Raw genomic sequence first — 19,246 nt, forward strand, 5'->3', positions numbered from 1 at the left:
TTTTCTTCCTCCTTGGGTCCGCAGTGCTTGTAAATCCTCTCAACACTTAAACCACAACAAGATCCAACACTATAAACACTCAACGGACTATAATTGAAACACAGCTGACCTAGAACACCAGTCAGCCCATAAGCCCTTCTACCTGATGAGACTGTTGATGATGAGTGATTTCCCTGATAGTCAGCATAAACTCATGAACACTTCCCTCAAACTCAGGTACATTGTAACTTTACTTTGAGGCTTTTTATGTGCCTTTTCAACTGACATTTCCTTTGTGCCCTCTGTCACTGTGTCCCCATGTCCAACCCCTCCTTTCCCTCTTGTCTGCCTTGTTGATGGGAAATCTTTCAAAGCCATGGGATCTAGAACAAGTAAAGCCAAATACCCAAACTTAGAAAGAAAAGCATAATGAGCTGACTAGTTAGATCAAAATAGAATCTCAGGATAGTAAACAAAAGGCTAGTTCCATCAAAGAAAGTAAACAACTTCAACAATAGTGGGGGGCATGGTGATGCAAACCACTCCCTTTTTGTGGAGGTGATTGTGGTGCTTACGGTTTTTTGGAAGAGGAATCTCCTTTTTCTCCCCTTGCATTGTACTATCCTCTTGAGCCCATCCTTTATATTCATCCTCTAATATATATATATATATACATATTTGCTTTATAAGTATGCGCTTGTTAGGAGTTGTGAGAGGAAATTATGTTTGTAGTCTTGGCTTCACATGATCTTCTATGGTTCAAAGGTCATGAAGGTGTTGAAGGAAAATAATATGGTTAGTGTAATTCACTGTTATATTTTTTACCATACCACTACAAATAATCCCTTGATTAAAAAATACGATCCACAAATGATTGAAGCAAGGAGGAAAGTGAGGACGGGTAAAGAAACTCATTATTCGAGTGGCATTCCATGATTTTAAAAAAGGTTAAAATCTTGATTTATTTGGTTGCTCTACAAGTATTAACTCAATTAAAAAATACTATATTGGAATAAATTAATTTTCTAAAATTTATCTTAATCATCACACAGATATAGTACTAGCTAGGCAAGTTTGATTGCTTGTAGTGTTTTGAATAAGATATGATACATTTTCTCCCTTTTGTTTTTAAAAAACATAATGTTTTTAAAAGATTGGTATATTTTATTATATCTCATTATAAGACATTGTTTTGGACACTACGATATCTTATTTATAAGGGTTTTGCGTTATCAATTGACACATTTTAAGCTTTGATGGGTTTTTTAAATAATGCCTCATCAATTGGTAAATTTTATTATGCTTCATTAGAAAAAACAATGTTTTTAGTATATCTGATTTATAAGAGCTTGGCATCATCTATTGGAAAATTTTAGACTAGTATATCTCATTATAAAAGCTTTTGCCTCATAAGCTGGTAAATTTAAAGATTGTGGTTGTGATTCTTAAATTTTTTCAATTTTTTACAAAATAACATATTTTTAAAAGTTTACTAATAATGTTATAATTTTTAAAAAGCTATCATTTGCATGATTTTTTATGACTCATTGTTTAATTTTAATCATCTATATATTGTTATTTTCTAGGATATTATATTTTAATGGAAAAAATGTTTTTCTTACGTAACCTTGCATGGTTTTCTATGGTTTTTTAATAAGCTAAAATGATTATTGTGTGCAAAGTTAGTGGTTTCCTTTTTAGGGATAGAAATATGTTTTCTAGACTAAAATAGGTTCTTCCCTTTGAATCCAACCACATGGTTGGGATTATTTAAAGATTCTATATCGAACAATTGAAGCATTAGTTACAAAAAATAGTAATGGTTATCAAAGCAAACACATGGTATTCTTGGTGGTGCTATTGAACGCATGTGCATAGATGATAGTTTCTAATTGTACTGATTTTAAACCAAGTGCTGCTATTTTTCCTCATAAATATAAATATCCTAAATATAGAAAAGTAGTATGAAACATAAGCAATACTCTTTGCGCTACGTAAGACGTTTTATTGTTCCCTTGAAAGTAATGTACAAGTGTAATATCAAACATAAGCAATACTCTTTGTGCGGTACATTAAGTCGTTTTATTGTTGATCCCTTGAAAGTAATATACAAAAGTAATATCAAATATAATAAGCAAAGGCAAGTAATACTCTTTGTGGTACAAAAGTTGTTGTTTTTTTCCCTTGGAAGCATTCTTTTGAAAGTCTCTCTACATGAGAAAATTTGGGACAGTTGTTTAATCCTCCTTCCCATGCTCAAAGGCTTTAGCCTTCTCTACCCGTGCTCCTCAACTATGGCCCTATTGATATCAAAACAACACGTCGACTATTTGGGCATGCACATGTGAGCTAATTCTTGTATATATTTTCTAGGGAGTTGGAAGCATGGCACCCCACACATGAATATGAAGAAAAACTACTCCCAACAAGGGACAAGTCCAAAGAGTACCCCACGAAGACTAAGAAAAAATATCAATTTTTTGCCCTGTCTGTCTACATTTTGAGCAAATTTGGGACAAATGTTAATCCTTCTTCCCATGCTCAATGGCTTTAGCCTTCTTTTATACCCGTGCTCCTCAACTGTGGCCCTATTGATATCAAAACAACACGTCGACTATTTGGGCATGCACATGTGAGGTAATTCTTGTATATATATATTCTTGTATATTCTTGTATATATTCTTGAAGGAAAATAATATGGTTAGTGTAATTCGCTGTTATATTTTTTTACCATACCACTACAAATAATCCCTTGATTAAACAATACGATCCACAAATGATTGAAGCAAGGAGGAAAGTGACGATAGGTAAAGAAACTCATTATTCGAGTGGCATTACATGATTTAAAAAACGGTTAAAGTCTTGATTTATTTGGTCGCTCTACAAGTATTAACTCAATTAAAAAATACTATATTGGAATAAATTAATTTTCTAAAATTTCTTAATCATCACACAGATATAGTACTAGCTAGGCAAGTTTGATTGCTTGTAGTGTTTTGAATAAGATATGATACATTTTCTCTCTTTTGTTTTTAAAAAACATAATTTTTTTAAATGATTGGTATATTTTATTATAAGACATTGTTTTGGACACTACTATATCTTATTATAAGGGTTTTGACTTATCAATTGATACATTTTAAGCTTTGATGGGTTTTTTAAATAATGCCTCATCAATTGGTAAATTTATTATGCTTCATTAGAAAACAATGTTTTTAGTATATCTCATTATAAAAGCTTTGCCTCACAAGTTGGTAAATTTAAAGATTGTGGTTGCAATTCTTAAATTTTTTCAATTTTTTGCAAAATATCATATTTTTAAAAGTTTACTAATAATGTTACAATTTTTAAAAAGTTATCATTTGCATGATTTTTTATGACTCATTGTTTAATTTTAATCATCTATATATTGTTATTTCAAGGATATTGTATTTTAATGGAAAAAATGTTTCTCCTACGTAACCTTGCATGGTTTCCTATGGTTTTTTAATAAGCTAAAATGATTATTGTGTGCAAAGTTAGTGGTTTCCTTTTTAGGGATAGAAATATGTTTTCTAGACTAAAATAGGTTCTTTCCTTTGAATCCAACCACATGGTTGGGATTATTTAAAGATTCTATATCGAACAATTGAGGCCTTAGTTACCAAAAATAGTAATGGTTATCAAAGCAAACACATGGTATTCTTGGTGGTGCTATTGAATGCATGTGCATAGATGATAGTTTCTAATTGTACTGATTTTAAACCAAGTGCTGCTATCTTTCCTCATAAATATAAATATCCTAAATATAGAAAAGTAATATGAAACATAAGCAATACTCTTTGCGCTACGTAAGATGTTTTATTGTTCCCTTGAAAGTAATGTACAAGTGTAATATCAAACATAAGCAATAAATACTCTTTGTGCGGTACATTAAGTTGTTTTATTGTTGATCCCTTGAAAGTAGTATACAAAAGTAATATCAAACATAATAAGCAAAGGCAAGTAATACTCTTTGTGGTACAAAAGTTGTTGTCTTTTTTCCCTTGAAAGCATTCTTCTGAAAGTCTCTCTACATTTTGAGCAAATTTGGGACAATTGTTTAATCCTTCTTCCCATGCTCCAACGGCTTTAGCTTTCTCTACTCGTGCTCCTCAACTATGGCCCTATTGATATCAAAACAACACGTCGACTGTTTGGGCATGCACATGTGAGCTAATTCTTGTATATATTTTCTAGGGAGTTGGAAGCATGGCACCCTACACATGAATATGAAGAAAAAACTACTCCCAACAAGGGACAAGTCCAAAGAGTACCCCACGAAGAGTAAGAAAAAATATCAATTTATTGCCCTGTCTCTCTACATTTTGAGCAAATTTGGGACAAATGTTAATCCTTCTTCCCATGCTCAATGGCTTTAGCCTTCTCTTATACCCGTGCTCCTCAACTATGGCCCTATTGATATCAAAACAACACAATGTCATCGACTATTTGGGCATGCACATGTGAGGTAATTCTTGTATATATTTTCTAGGGAGTTGGAAGCATGGCACCCCACACATGAATATGAAGAAAAAACTACTCCCAACCACAAGGGACAAGTCCAAAGCGTACCCCACGAAGAGTAGGAAAAAATATCAATTTATTGCCATGTCTCTCTACATTTTGAGCAAATTGGGGACAATCCTCCTTCCCATGCTCAAAGGCTTTAGCCTTCTCTACCCGTGCTCCTCAACTATGGCCCTATTGATATCAAAACAACACGTCGACTATTTGGGCATGCACATGTGAGGTAATACTTGTATATATTTTCTAGGGAGTTGGAAGGCATGGCACCCCCCACATGAACATGAAGAAAAAGCTACTCCCAACAACAAGGGACAAGTCCAAAGAGTACCCCACGAAGCGTAAGGTAAAATATCAATTTATTAGAAAGTATGTGCTGATCATGAGGCTTAGCATTTAGGAGAGAAGTCAAAAGAGAGGCAAATAATGAATAGTCTAGTGACGTATGAGAGAAGTCAAATAGTGAGGAATAGTAAGTGACTGCGCCTTCTAGAAGCGTTGTCTCTACTAATACTTACGTAGGACGGACACTGCTAGAGAGAATACTGTATTTCTGTTGATTCTAATGCATTAAGAAAACGGCCAAGCTCTTATTTTAAGAACATGCATTTTAGTGGTAAACCTTGTCTTTAGTATACATTGTGCTATTGATGCTTTGATTTCTAGCACTCGCGTATGATGAGGAAAACAAAGGCCGACAGCTCTTTTCACTACGTCGTTTTTGCCGCGCTTATCTATTTCCAAGTTTGAACCATCCGGCCGTTCAACAGGCGGACTGGACATTGGGGGCTCTTCATCGTGACTTTATGGCACCTTCCGGAGCAATCATTGGAGATTGCACGTGTATAAAGAGAGGCGCACCCTGTCCAGCTAAAATAGCTCGCTCGCAACACCATTCAATCTTAGCCATCCGAGCTCATTACCACACACACAGATGGCTCCCAACCTTGTAAGTTATAGCTGCCGCGCCTTCTGCTTTCTGCTGCTGCTGCTCGTGGGCGCGCTGCAGGTTGCGAGTGTCCACGCCGCCTCCGGCCACCCGCGCTGGAAAATGATGCCGGCCAACTTGTCGGAGCCTTCGCTAGAGTACTACGTGCAGGTGGTGGTGGGAACCCCGTACACGGGAGTCCTCGTCGAGCCCCTCAACAGCAGCGTCACCAACAGCTTCGGCGATACGGAGCTCTTCGCCTTCAACCTGACGGAGGGCACCGACAGCTCCTCCAAGTCGCTGGGCTTCGTCCGCGGCTACACCGTGCAGGTCAGTTACACCTCCACCAGCCACGAGGTGGAGGTTGAGGTGGTCTCCTACGACGATGGCTTCGTAAACGGCACCATCAGCCTGCAGGGCCTCGTCAACCTCGCCACCAACGAGATCTCCGTGGTTGGTGGCACGGGCGCCTTCCGGGGCGTGCGCGGCTACGCCATCATCTCCATGATCAATGCCAATGTTTACCACCACTCGGTCTACTTCCTCTAAAATCGCTAGCCAAACAACTATACCTGACTACAACACAACAGTAATGATGTGCTTCACACTGTTTTGTCCCCTCGGAGCCCAATAATCTTCTTATGCCTTTATTGTCTGTAGATTCTGAGCCCAATAAACTTCTTCTGCCGTTGCTATCTGTGCATTATCTAAAGAAAGAGCACCCTAATCTTTGAGATTAAAATCTATAGACCCCCCTAATCTTTGAGATTAAATTCTATTTAAGAAAGCTCCATAGTTCCTTTTTAAAAAATGAGGTCTTCTTTAATTCCAGTCGTAAATACGAATTTCACCTGACCACATGCACCATGCTACTCACCACACACATCCACCCGAGTACAACCATCTTTCTAAATATTGGTCACTTTGTAGGTAGGTTGGACAAGCTAGGGGACGAAGCCTCCGGGGGGTGTACTTTTACGAAGACCTACATACAACGTGCCCATTTTCTGTGAATTTCAACTTAATAAAATGAGTCCCCTTTTTTCTTTATAAACTTAAAGAGTTTTCTTTCCAAAATGCCATTTAGATGCCCCTATATAAGTAGATTTTAGTATTTTTTCTCAAAATCTTGGTTTGAAAAACCCCTCCTAATGATTTCACGTAGTAGACTTACATATTCTCTGAATTGAACCCCACGAGGACGAACCCTACAAGTTAGTCAGTCGGTCGATTGGACCCTACACAGATTTGGTAGAACTGGGCAGCATCACAAGTTGAATTACCATCTTTGATATTCATGGCAAACCATTATCCCATTGCCTTGATCCAAAGCATGAGCTTGAAGGGAAAGCATTGCACACTAGTGTCCACTGCGCTTTAACAGATCACACCTACCTCTCCATGAAAGTTCTTTCCTACAATAATCTATCACTTGTATGCCTACACACACATGTATCAATAGATTTAACTAATTGGCATCCCTCAAGTAAAGACAGGTATTCTCAACAAGTAAGCAATTTTGATGGACTACCATCATATGTATTGAATCTATAGATTATCACACTCTCATTGTGGTAATAAGATCTTCATGCTACATTGGCAACAATGAGATCTTCATGCTAACACTTGTAATAAAACAAGATTACAATTAATCAAATATGATTAATACTGCATTGACTAAAAAATAAAAACCTTTTTCAAACTCTAATCATCCCATGTACTTTGTAAATAATGAGATTCTGATACCACATATGGTATGTCATTTATAAAGTAGTGTACTCTTAGACGAGTGGATTCTTCCCCCACTCCCTTACCTAGTCACAAACAAGTATTTCACCCAACTACACACACACAGGCCGTGTGACACCTTATTCGTTACCCTCACCACACACACACACACACACACACACACACACACTCGAGCACCACAAGGGGATATCACCCTTCCACATATTAGCCACATTTAAGGCAATGGAAAAGCCTTGAGATGAATCCAACTTGCAAGTTAGTTGCTTAGCGAAAAGGAGGGGACACCATGCACAGTCGAAACTGGCTGCAAAAGAAAAAGGAGAACCAGGAAAACAATGCCGCAAAAGTAAGCCTAGACAAATCACAGGAGGTAAATCTAGGGGATGGAATTTAAGAAGAAAAGCATGTGAAAATCAGACTCCACTTGGAAGAAGAATTCAAATAGGAATTGGTGTCCTTACTGAAGGAATACTAAGACGTCTTTGCATGGTCCTATGAAGACATGGAGGGCATTGGCCATAATTTCTTCTAGCAAAGCATCAACTTAAAAGAGGGGGTCATACTTGTCAGGCAGCAGAGGTACAGAATAAACCCAAATTATGAAAAGAAAGTCAAAGAAAAAATTGACATACCATTGAGGGTGGGTTTCATTGTACTAGTAGAAAAAGATGGTTGGATATCTCCCGTTGTAGTGGTTCCCAAAATAAATATAAAAATTAGAATATGTGTGGATTACCACAAGTTGAATGTCGCAACAAAATCAGATCCCTTTACACTTCCATTCACGGACTTCTTGCTTAATGAAGTAGCCAAAAAGGAGATGTACTTTTTGGATGGTTTCAGTGGGTACAACCAAGTGAAGATGGCCTCGAAAGATAGGGGGAAAACCGCCTTAATCTCTAAGTGGGGTGTCTTTGTGTGGCAACTGTTATGATATTTGGCTTTAAAAATGCACTTGCCACCTTCCAAAGAATGGTGCAAGAAATCTTCTATGACTACTTGACGGACTTCATGAAAGATTTTGTGGATGATTTCAGTGTGTCTGGAGATAAGGACAAAAACATCTATCATTTGACGTTGTGTTTGCAAAGATGTAGAGATACAAGGCTAAAGTTGAATCCGGCCAAGTGTGTCTTTGTAGCAAAATCCGAAATGCTGCTAGGTCACATTGTGTCAGCTGGCCATAGATTCAGCTAAGGTGGAGGCCATATCCAAAATGTCTGCTTCCCATAACATTAAACAGCTTAAAAGATTCCTTGGTAAGGTGAAGGGGCCTGTAAGATTTTTGAAATACTTGGCACATGTAGCTTATCCAATATATGCACTTACTAAAAAGGATGCCAAATATGAATAGAGCTCGGAATGCCAGAAGGCATTCCATTGGCTAAAGAGAATGGTGTCATCTTCACCAGTAATGATCGATCCAGAATGGAATCTAATGTTCCATGTCTATGCAGATGCTTTAGATAAAGCAGTAAGTAGCACACTAATGTAGGAGAAATAAAAAGGTTATATGTAGCCTATACATTAGACCAGCAAAACCCACAAGAGAGGAAAGGAACTTTAGCACAACAGAGCGTGAAGCTCTTTCCATGATCTTCACTGTAAACAAGTTTCGGCACTCTCTTGGGAAACTAATTTGTTTTCCATGTTAATCATAAAGCCCTTATCTATCTGGTGAAGAACAAAGCCTTTCTGGTAAGGAAAATGGCAAGATGGATGCTCCTACTTTAAGAATTTGAGTTCACCATTCAACACACACCTGGAAAAGAAAATACAGTGGCAAACGTTTTGTCCAGACTAGATTTCAGAGAACCTGCCTTGGAGGGTGTAGAAGATCAACTCCTAGATGCTAACTTGTTCACAGTAGTAGCAACCGAAGTAGAAGAAAACTAATATTATGACATGATGTAATTTTTGGAAGATGGGTCTTTTTTGGACGGATATACTACTCACAAGAAGAAGAAAATCTCCCTAAGGAGAAAAAATGTCACCATGATTATTGGGCAACTCTACAAAAGAAGCATAGACGAGATTCTACACAGATGTGTTTCAGACCATGAGCAGCAAGCAATGTCAAAAGAAGAATACTGCAGCATCACTAGAGGACACGTGGGCGGTGAAATAACAACCCGAAAAATTTTGCAAGCGGACCTATGGTGGCTAACCGTCATGAGAGATGCCAACACAGAAGTAAAGAATTGCGATGTTTGTCTAGTGAATGGGTCAACCCACAGATTCCAATAGGCTTCCCATCTGACCTATACTACGGCTATCACGATTCATGAAGTGGTGGGTATAGGATTTTGTGGGACCAATCAAGCCACCCACAAAAGACAGTAGATGTGAATACATCATAGTAGCAACAAATTACTTCACCAAGTGGCCGGAAGCTAAGGCTATGAGAAGAAACTCTACAAAAGAGGTGGTGAGGTTTCTTTTCAAAGACATCATTGCCAGCCATGGATTGGCCTATCGAAATAGTCAATGATCAAGGCACACATTTCATGAATAAAGTAATGAAAGGATTGATGGAAAGATACCTAATCAATCATAAGAAGTCCTCACCTTACTACCTAGAGTGCAACGGCTATGTGGAATCGACCAACAAGGTGCTAACCAAAATTCTAAAGAAAATCATAAATGCTAACAAAAATAATTGGGACCAGAAGCTAGATGCTGCCCTATGGGAATCATTCAAAGTGTCGACTGGGCAAACACCATTTAAGCTGGTTTATGGTTTGGAAGAAGTCATGCCTATGGAATTTGGGGTACCCAGTCTGAGAGTGGCCATTCAGAAGAAGCTTCCAATGGAAGAATCCCGAAAGCATAGAAGATAGAAACTCCTAGACTTGGAGGAAGAAAGGCAAATCAACTCTTTAAAAGAAGAGATAGTGCGATGGAGAAGAAAGGCTTGGACTGATAGGCATCTCAAGCACATAAGTTTTAAGAAAGAAGACCTTGTATTAGACTACAATGCTAAGTTTGGACCTCACCCATGAAAATTCAAGATCTGGTGGATAGGACCATTCTTAGCGAAAGACCCGGTCAGCTATATAGAATGCCTTTGACTTAGAAAACTTAGATGGTACACCTTTTCCAAAAATAGTGAATGGCTTCAAAATGAGGAAATATAAAGGCTAGCCAGGGGAAATCACATCGAAAAAATAAGAAGTGGAAGGTCAGGAGCCGGTCGTCCGGATCATATGCTGTGGCATGTTCTCACTAGTAGACTTGGATGTGGAAGTCTCAAAAAATCACAAAGCTGCAGAAGGGTGGCTAGTGCGCAAGGATGGCCAGATCGCAAAAGACCTAATCACTGCAAAACCAAAGCCTAGACAACAAGAAAGCAAGTGCAAGTGTACGCCAGCCCGAGCCACGTTAACAACTCAAAAGGCGACATAAGCAACTACATCATCAAGGACACGTGTCACAACATCATTAAAAATCCACTTGCAACAATGGCAAGGTGGAAGACAACAAAAATGCTTTAATAGCATTAAACCAAGGCGGTGGGCATGATGTAAATTAAAGGGCCACATCACATCGAAAATGGAGAGAAAATGAAAACAACCCAAAAAAGGAAGCAAAAAAGAGAAAAAACATAAAAAAGAACACAAACACACACGTTCACATTTTTATCTCTTTGTCGAAACACTCTCACCCATCTGCAACACTCTCTCTGAAGACAACATCATGCCGAAGATCAACAAGATGCTTAGGCTCGACAAAAGGCCAAAGAAAAGCCTATCCATGCCCATGCTCATCCGTAACATGAGGAAGAAAGAACATCGGGAGTGGGCAAGGAGGTGTGGGTTTGAAAAACTTTTTGACCATCAGTGGTGCAGGACCTAGAAGATGGGGAAAATTTGATTAATCAATTTTTAGAAACCAACATGGTGCATGTGGAGGGGAAGGAGCCCATAAGTATTGCAAAAAGCGGAGTACATCATGCACTCGGATTGCCAATGGATGGAGCTCTCTGACACCAGCTTGAAGCCAAGGGGGGTGGATGAAGAAATCCCTAAAATAGGCAACATGCACTAGGTGAAGGATGTGTCAGATGAAACTTCACGCGAGAACAATTTGTCTTCTTCTTTGCAGAACATCATGTTCATGGGCAAACCAGATAACATGTCAAACAAAAATTACAGACTACTTATAGCAACAGAAGAAGGAGAGGAGATAAATTGGGCAACCATTTACAAGGAAAATCTGGCCAAGAGGCTAGCCACCCAGGCTCTCGGGTGGGGTGCACTACTAAGAAACCCTATGTATCACGTGCATTTAAGGGGTATTAAAAAATACCTTACTTGTGATTTTTTTATGAATAAAATGATCTCTTTTTCTTTATAAACTTACGGATTTTTCTTGAAAATTGATTTAAAAAAAACCTTTTGTAAATTTATCTTAAATTTTTGAATTAAAAAACTCCTTAATTTGAACTCACGTGCTATACTTAAATATTTTTAGGTGAACCCCCTGAGCCTCGGCGGATAAGGAGAAATAGCCTATTGTAGTACATGAGTGGATGTGATGAGATGTGAATGGATGTGAATGTGATGTGATGATATCTGAATGGATGTGGTGAGATGTGAATGTGATGTGATGAGATGTGAATGGCTGATATGTGATGTGGATCTCGTTAGATATGAAGGCTTCAAAGAATGGGTTTTCTAGGCTGGCCCACAGAGATGAGGAGTTGTTGACCAGCCGGTCTTTCATTTTCTTTGAGCAGGGCTTGATTTTTTTCCTATAGCTTCTGTACCTCAACCACTAGTTCTATTCGCTCCTTTCTGGGTATTCCGAGAATAGCATTTCCGTTCTTTGTATGGCTAGCTCTGCATGTACTTTTACTTTTGTGAGCTTTGCTTGGAGTTTGGCCATTTCTTCTTTTGCTTCCCTCAGCTCCAATTTCCATTGTAGCCTTGTCTTCTGGGTCTGATGTACTTTTTTTGCCACTTGTCGTGCCTCCTCAATTTGCATTTGAAGGGTGGATTTGTAGTTCTCCCCGTCTCCAGGCCCTTGACTTCTAAACTGACTCTCATTCTCTATTCAATGTTGCATCTCAAGCTCCACAGCATTCAACTTGTTAATGGTATCCATTTCAAATTTTGTGCTTCTTTCAAGATTTGTCTTATACTCCTCTGCCTGGTCTCGTGCCTTGTGTCTATTGTGGAGTGCATCTCTTAATATGTCCGCATATTTTTTGGTGGGTGTGGCATCTTGCAACTGCTACTGCAACACTTTGTTCCTTCAAGCCAACTTCTTTGCCTCCTTTTCCCAATGCTCTGCTTTCTAAGTAGTGGCCTTCAGTGCCTGTATTAGACTTTGGTCTTCACTCACTTTCTACTTGTTTTCCCTTTCTCGGAGTGTTAGTCTTGGGAGAATCGTGGTCCAATGGCTGTTGTTGTTATTGTTGTTGTTGATGTTGTTGATGTTGCTGCTATTTCTCCCCATCTTCATTATCATTGTCGACCAGTTCATGAATGACCTATTGGGTCTTGCAAGACATCTCTTCTTGGATTTCTTTCAAGGCTTGCAGCGCCTGATCCCATACTTTACTGAGTCTGGTCATTTCTATCTTAATCATGGCTGCTTTGACATGTAGCTGAAGGCATAGAACTTCCTCTTCTTCTTGGTTTTTCATCAAGGTTTGTGCTTCTGACTGGGTGACTGCCGATTTTGTTGTGTTGTCTAGCACTTAATCCTTTAATCCTTGGACTGTGTCGCCCAAACTTTTGCTGGATTTCTTTCCTCTTATAACTCTTCTTGCAGCCTTTCTATCTGAGCTTGGAGTAAATGCGTTTCATTAATGAGGATTCTGATCTTTCCCTCACTTTTTGGTCTACTAGGGACCTTTTAGCCATGTCAATCTTCTTCTGTAACCCCTCGTTTTGTTGTGCCATTAACTGTGACTTGCTCTCCAGTTCCTTGGTTTTAGTTTTGGCACTCATTAACATTCCATACTATTTATGATTCAGTGCACTCATTAACATTCCATACTATTTATGATTCAGTGCACTTAGCTGATTAATTATTCTTGGGGCCTTCGTTTCATACTGCTCCATTGAAGAGAGAGTGTGTGAGAGAATTTTTTGGGCCATGGTCATTAGCTCTTTGTCCATGTGCAGCTGCTGGCTGGGAAGTTCTGCCTCCAGGTTCCCGGGTAATTTGTCTCTATGACTTGGGCCTTCTTGCACCTTCTCCACCAGTGTTGCCACCCAGGGCCGTAGTTTTGCTAGTCTGATCAGCTCTATTCTTATGGGCGTCTTCCCCTTTTGAGCTGCTTCTTCTCTCTTTTTCTGTTGTTCTTCTCTTCTCCTCTTCTTCCTCCTTCCTTCTCTTTTATTCTTCCTGCTTTTTCTTTTGGTCTTCATCGAATTTTTTCTTTTTTTTAGCTTCTACAGCAGTTTCCTGCTTCTATCTCTTTTCCAGTTCTCTTTTCCTTTCTTCTTTAGCCCTTTTCTTCGTGACCTCCTCCGAGTCGGGTAGCATTTCTTCATCTATCCTGTGCTTTCTCTTTTTGCTGGATTTCTTGGTAATTTTTTGCCAATCTTCCTCATCATCTATGTCATCCTCAAACGAACATGAAAGTCACCTTGGTAGCTTTCAAGGATCCTAGGGCTTCTTTGTGTTGCTGCTTGTCTGAGATGTCTCCCATCCGATGATCCATCGACCTGGCAACTTGGGCAATTGCTCCTCACTTGTGGTGTTTTCTAAGTTGCTAAAGGTTGATATAGATCTACCATAATATTAAAAAAATGCAGATAGAAGAAGGTCAATTCTTATTGGAATTAGGGTTAGGGTTGTAGCAATGCACACACAAGAGATAGAGAAGCTTGAGAGCACACAAACTCACTAGATTAGAATTAACAAATGTGTGTCAAATACAATGGTAGAGCCTATATCCCTCGTTTCCTTGACTCATATTCCACTACTCGTCCATCTTGAGAGAGAACACACCCAATTTGTTCTAGTAGCATCAAAAGTTACTGTAAAAGGTTTCTCCATTTTTGGTATTTTCAAAACATAGTTCTTAGCAACCTAGTTTTTAAAGTGTCAAAAAATACTTGACACCTTTCATCCCACTTGAACGTCTTTCTTGTTTGGTGAGATCGGTCAATGGAGAATCTATCTTAGAAAAGTTTCTAACGTGTTTTCTCTTGAATTGTGCCAATCCTATTAAGCTCCTCACATCTGTCACACACATGGGTCTAGGCCATTCCATAATCACTTTAATCTTTTCAATATCTATGTCACGGATACCCTCTTTAAATGACACGGCCTTAAATGTCACGGATACCCTCCTTAAATGACACGGCCTAAATACACAATCTTGTCCTTAGCAAAGAAACACTTGCTCATCTTTCCATACAACTTGTGACCCCACAACTTTTGACGTGTTTTCCTAAGATAATTTCAATAATCTTTTCCATTCTTTGAATTCACAAAAATATCATCTAAGAATACAAGAATAAAATCATCCAGATATTCACAAAACACATTATTCATTAAACACATGAAAGTAGTAGGTGCATTAGTCAATCCGAAAGGAAGAACAATGAACTCATAATTCCTATACCGAGTCCTAAATTCAATCTTAGGAATGTCCACTTCTCTGATGCAAATTTGATGGTATCCAGATTGCAAGTCAATCTTGGTAAAGATAGAGGACCCACTCAGTTGACTTAACAACTCATCTATGTGAGGTAAAGGGTACTTATTCTTAATGGTTTGCCTATTCACCCCTCTATATTCAATGCAAAGTCTATCAATCCCATCCTTTTTCCTTTCAAACAAAACCGGACTATCCCAAGGAGAAACACAAGGTCTAATGAAACCCTTTTGCATTAGATCATCCAACTGAAGCTTCAGCTCTCTCAACTCATCCAGATTAAACCTATATAATGCCCTAGAGTAAGGTTGGGTTCCTAGTTCTACTTCTATGGCGCATGATTTAAGTCTCTAGGAGGAGGCATCCCAGGTAGGTCATCCGTCGGAGAAACATCACTATATTCATTGAGGAGTTTCTTCACATACTCGGAAGGGTCTTCCTTCTCTGTCTCTTCCTTAAGCTCATCCGCAAAAAGATTAAGAATGTCTCACACCCTTGCCTAATCCCTTACACTTCCTTCCTGCTAAGGTGAAAGATAAGTTTTCCAAGAACCTTGGGTGTAGTGAGTTTTCCCATTGGCAAGTTGGACGGGCCTCTTTACTTGATTTCCTAATCTTAAGTGTTGTGATTTCATAAGTTTTGGAGAAATAAAGCAATGAGTGCTACCCGAGTCAACTAAAAATTGAAAATCCCGATTTATAACCTTTCCTTTTATTCTTATCACTAAAGTATTTGCATGAGATGCAGAAGAAACCATACATTTCAATGTACGTTTAGGCAACTCACCTTGTTCCCCTTCTTCCTTGATTGTTGGATCCATCTCAACCAACTTCACTTCCTGCTTTGGTCCAGTCCTGAAATCGAATTTAGCTTTGTTCGGGCACTCAAATGTGTGATATCCATGCTCCCCACATCTAAAGCATAACTCGAGCCTCCTTGCTTGCTCAATGAACTGGGGATCATTCTACCGTGTTGCTGGTTTCTGGTTCTTCTAATTCCCAGCATTCTAATTATTGGACTAATTTTGATTTCCAAAATTTTAGAAATTTTAATTCTGCCTACCCTATTGATTATAGGGTGCAGATCCTTGGTTTTTTCCACTACCATGGTTTCGATCTTTTTGCTGCATATTATGCCCTACTTGAAACTTGGAATCTATAGAAACTTCATATCTACATGGAATACCTAAGTTTTGAAAACCTTGAGGATGATGTCCAGTAGGAATTAACCTTGATTTTGCAACCTTTACGGTTGATTGTATGTTTCCATCCTTTCAAAATTCTCAGCTTTGGATAGCGTATCTGAGAAATCTCATGATCATGTTCCCTTTATAACGTAAAGGAGGTCCTCCTTCAAGCCCTCTATAAATTTGTAAGAGCCTCACCTGACTTCAGGTGCATACTTATGCAAAAGAAGGAACTTCTCCTTGTACTCATCAACCAAAAGATCGTGTTTTCTCTCTTAGACTTGCTTGAAATTGTAAAATTCCCTCTTCTTTTCCAAATATAATGAGAGGAGAACAATACCTCTTTTTTGCAGCAGCTCAAAATTTACCCTAGGTAATTGGTTCGGTTGGTTTCTTCCAAATCTATACATGGGAATAATGAAATTTTAGCCTTTCCCTTCTCATCAAATTCTCGAAGGGCAAAGAAATCCTCCAATTCTTCAAGCCAAGCCTCAAGATCCTCACCTGTCGTCTTTTCACCACCATCAAGTTTTGAGAGTTTTGCTTTCTTGAAAACCTACTTTAAGGAAGATTTGGCAATATCTTCCTATGCTTTAGCTCTTTTTCAAATTTCTACTTTGCGATTAACATCGGGAGGATCTCTACATAAATCCCCGCAGCACTCAAATCACTCTCGTTTTTATTTGAAGGGCTGGCTACTATTTTTTCTTTAGCTTTGTTGATTATGCGGTCAATAGTTTAATAAGTTGAGCCTACTCAGCCAACCTTTGATGAATTGCATTACTATCAATCATCTTTCAAGCACGATCAAGGATGCGACCACTCTGATACCACTTGTGAGGCTTTAGCTCAATAATCAGAATACAATTCAAGAAAATATAATTTGCACAAAGTTTTTTAGGCATAAAGAGAACAATTTTGTATATAATCAAGAAATCTTACAACAATTTGATATGAAGCACCCAACCACCGCCAAGCTATTTCACTCACACTCTCACTCTCATGAAAAACTCGCACTTTTAATTACTTCTTTGATTTTATGTGTATTCTTCTTCTTTCATGTTGAAAACCGAAAGTAGCCCTCTCTGGAGCTTTCTTGATCCGTGTGCAATTTTTGGTGATGTTGCCCTTTTTGGAAAAAGGGTATTCACGAAGCTTTCTTCACACGCGATCATCATTTCCATGAGGTTATGTTTTTTTCTAATTTTATTTTTAACATTGGGAAAACATCCCTTTCTCAGGGTGCACCACTCGCACCTCGGTTATCCGATAAGGATTCTCAATAGCTCATCTCAAACATTCCATCCTCCTCTTTGACTTTATATCTCTTCGTCAGAGGCTAAATCTTTGTTCTCGACCTCTGTTTAGGACTTGTAATGTCTCAACACTAGAATCTAGGCACATTTTTAGCACAAAACCACTAAAAACCCACTTTGGAGTCACCAAACGGATGTGAAATAATGTGAATCACAAAATTTTCACTCGAGCAATTTAAGTTGTTCTATGTACAAAACGGAAAATTTCTCTCATACAAAACTTCTCCTGATTCCACCTTACCTAATCAAAACTCACCTACAAAAATGGCAACACAAAGTTTTGTCAGAACACACTAGATGTCCTAAAAAAACATTCTACACACTTTCTACAACATGAATATATGAAAAACACTTATATGAAATTATGAAGCATCACAATATTAGGTGAGAGCTACGTTGTGAAGCTTGATAGTAGGATGTGGAGAAACGGTCATCCATGGAGGGTATGGGAAACTCCTGGTGAAGCGTGGAGATCACATAATCCTTTCTCCCCTTATCTTGCTTCCTCTAAGGGAGAATGACACTATGGCGAAAGGCCAAGGCTATCAAATCATGTATCTGGCCCAAAATCTTCTTCTCATCCTCATTTTGGATGATGGCCCCCTCATCATCCACAAGATATGATTACCCCTATGGGAGCTCTCTACATGGCGTACAAGAAGTAGTGTGGGTGGGTGTAACCTCAATAGATGGGGCGTTGTCGTGCCATGGCACGTCTATGATGTGAAACCGTGCATGTGAGGCCATCAAATACACATCCAGATGCATGGGGTTAAGTGCCATGACGAGTCATTATATGATGCCATGTACATATGTTCATATTGTATATGAGGTTTAATAAGACAAGCTGAGGCTGAGTCAGAATTAGGAGTTTTTTGTATATGAGTGTGGAGGGTGATGGTTCTGCTAAATGGTATCGACTGGGTCAAATCAGTGAATCTTATGGAATGCAAACATGAGGGTATGCCAATGCACAAAGGGATGTATTCATGAAGATATGGGAAAATACTTGAATGAATAATTGGGGAGTCTATAAATCACATGGCCAATATGATGATTTATACACTATGGAGGCATCAAAAAGTAATGGAGACTCAATGGACATGGCAGTGTCGAGAAACTTATTGAATGTGGGGAAAATGTGGAGATAGAAAACTGCACTTGGACTTCATGGATCATCATGTAAGAGGTACATGTATCTTATGTATATCTCCACATTGAGAATATTTTGGGAATCTTGTGGTTATGCCTTGCAACCTTAATGCTAAGGTTGAAAGCACTAAGGCTAGCAGCAGCACGTGGCTAGCAACACACGTGGTGGGGCTTTCTAGATAATATGGAAAAAAAACGAGCGCAGCCTTTGAGATGGGGAAACTCCCGCTTCAATAGCTGAAAAAGGTGGTAAGGCGCCGAGTTCGCCGCGGGGAAAAAGGAGAAAAGGAGAGGCGACGACGGCGAGTGGGGAATGAAAAAAAAAAATCTGCAGCGTTGAGGAACAGCGTCATGATCTACCAGAGCTTTTAATCTCTTGAATACATAAACTGTTTGTGCTTTGTAGGTGCTAGAATTAGAGAGTAATTCTAGTACTACATATTGGTGTAATTATGGGAAAAGCCATTTTCAAAACCGACGGAAACGATGCTGCTCGAGATGCTTCTCCTTCGCATAATCGGCGAGCAGCATGTGATTGGAAAAACAAATAAAGAAATCCACGTATGCAAATCGTCAGTTGAGTTTTTTTTGTTTATTTTATTCTCTTTAAAAATTACACTCACTCTATGTGAATGGAGAGAATCGAATATTCTATACATCAAAAAAAAAAAATTGGAAATGAATAGAAGGATTTTGGGAAAAAGCTAAGGAATTTGGAGCTCGGAGATTTGTGAAAAATGGATTGAAGTTGAGGGTAATTTGCCTTACTTTCT

The 19,246-nt window shown here is 38.7% G+C and overlaps 1 protein-coding gene across 1 annotated transcript; it reads left to right on the forward strand.

Moving 5' to 3' along the window:
* The first annotated feature begins 5,417 nt into the window (after positions 1–5,417).
* LOC147624044 (pterocarpan synthase 1-like) lies at positions 5,418–6,348 on the forward strand. Its single transcript, XM_086820929.1, has one exon. It carries the CDS (start codon positions 5,459–5,461, stop codon positions 5,999–6,001), a length of 543 nt encoding a protein of 180 aa, XP_086677055.1. The 5' UTR covers positions 5,418–5,458; the 3' UTR covers positions 6,002–6,348.
* The last annotated feature ends 12,898 nt before the right edge of the window (positions 6,349–19,246 follow it).

Source organism: Cibotium barometz, chromosome 26, assembly GCF_041138505.1.
Source record: "Cibotium barometz isolate CiBa-2024 chromosome 26, ASM4113850v1, whole genome shotgun sequence".
NCBI lineage: Eukaryota > Viridiplantae > Streptophyta > Polypodiopsida > Cyatheales > Cibotiaceae > Cibotium > Cibotium barometz.

Coding starts and splice junctions, on each gene's coding strand:
- LOC147624044 (XM_086820929.1), top strand. CDS start 5,459: ATGGCTCCCAACCTTGTAAGTTATAGCTGCCGCGCCTTCTGCTTTCTG.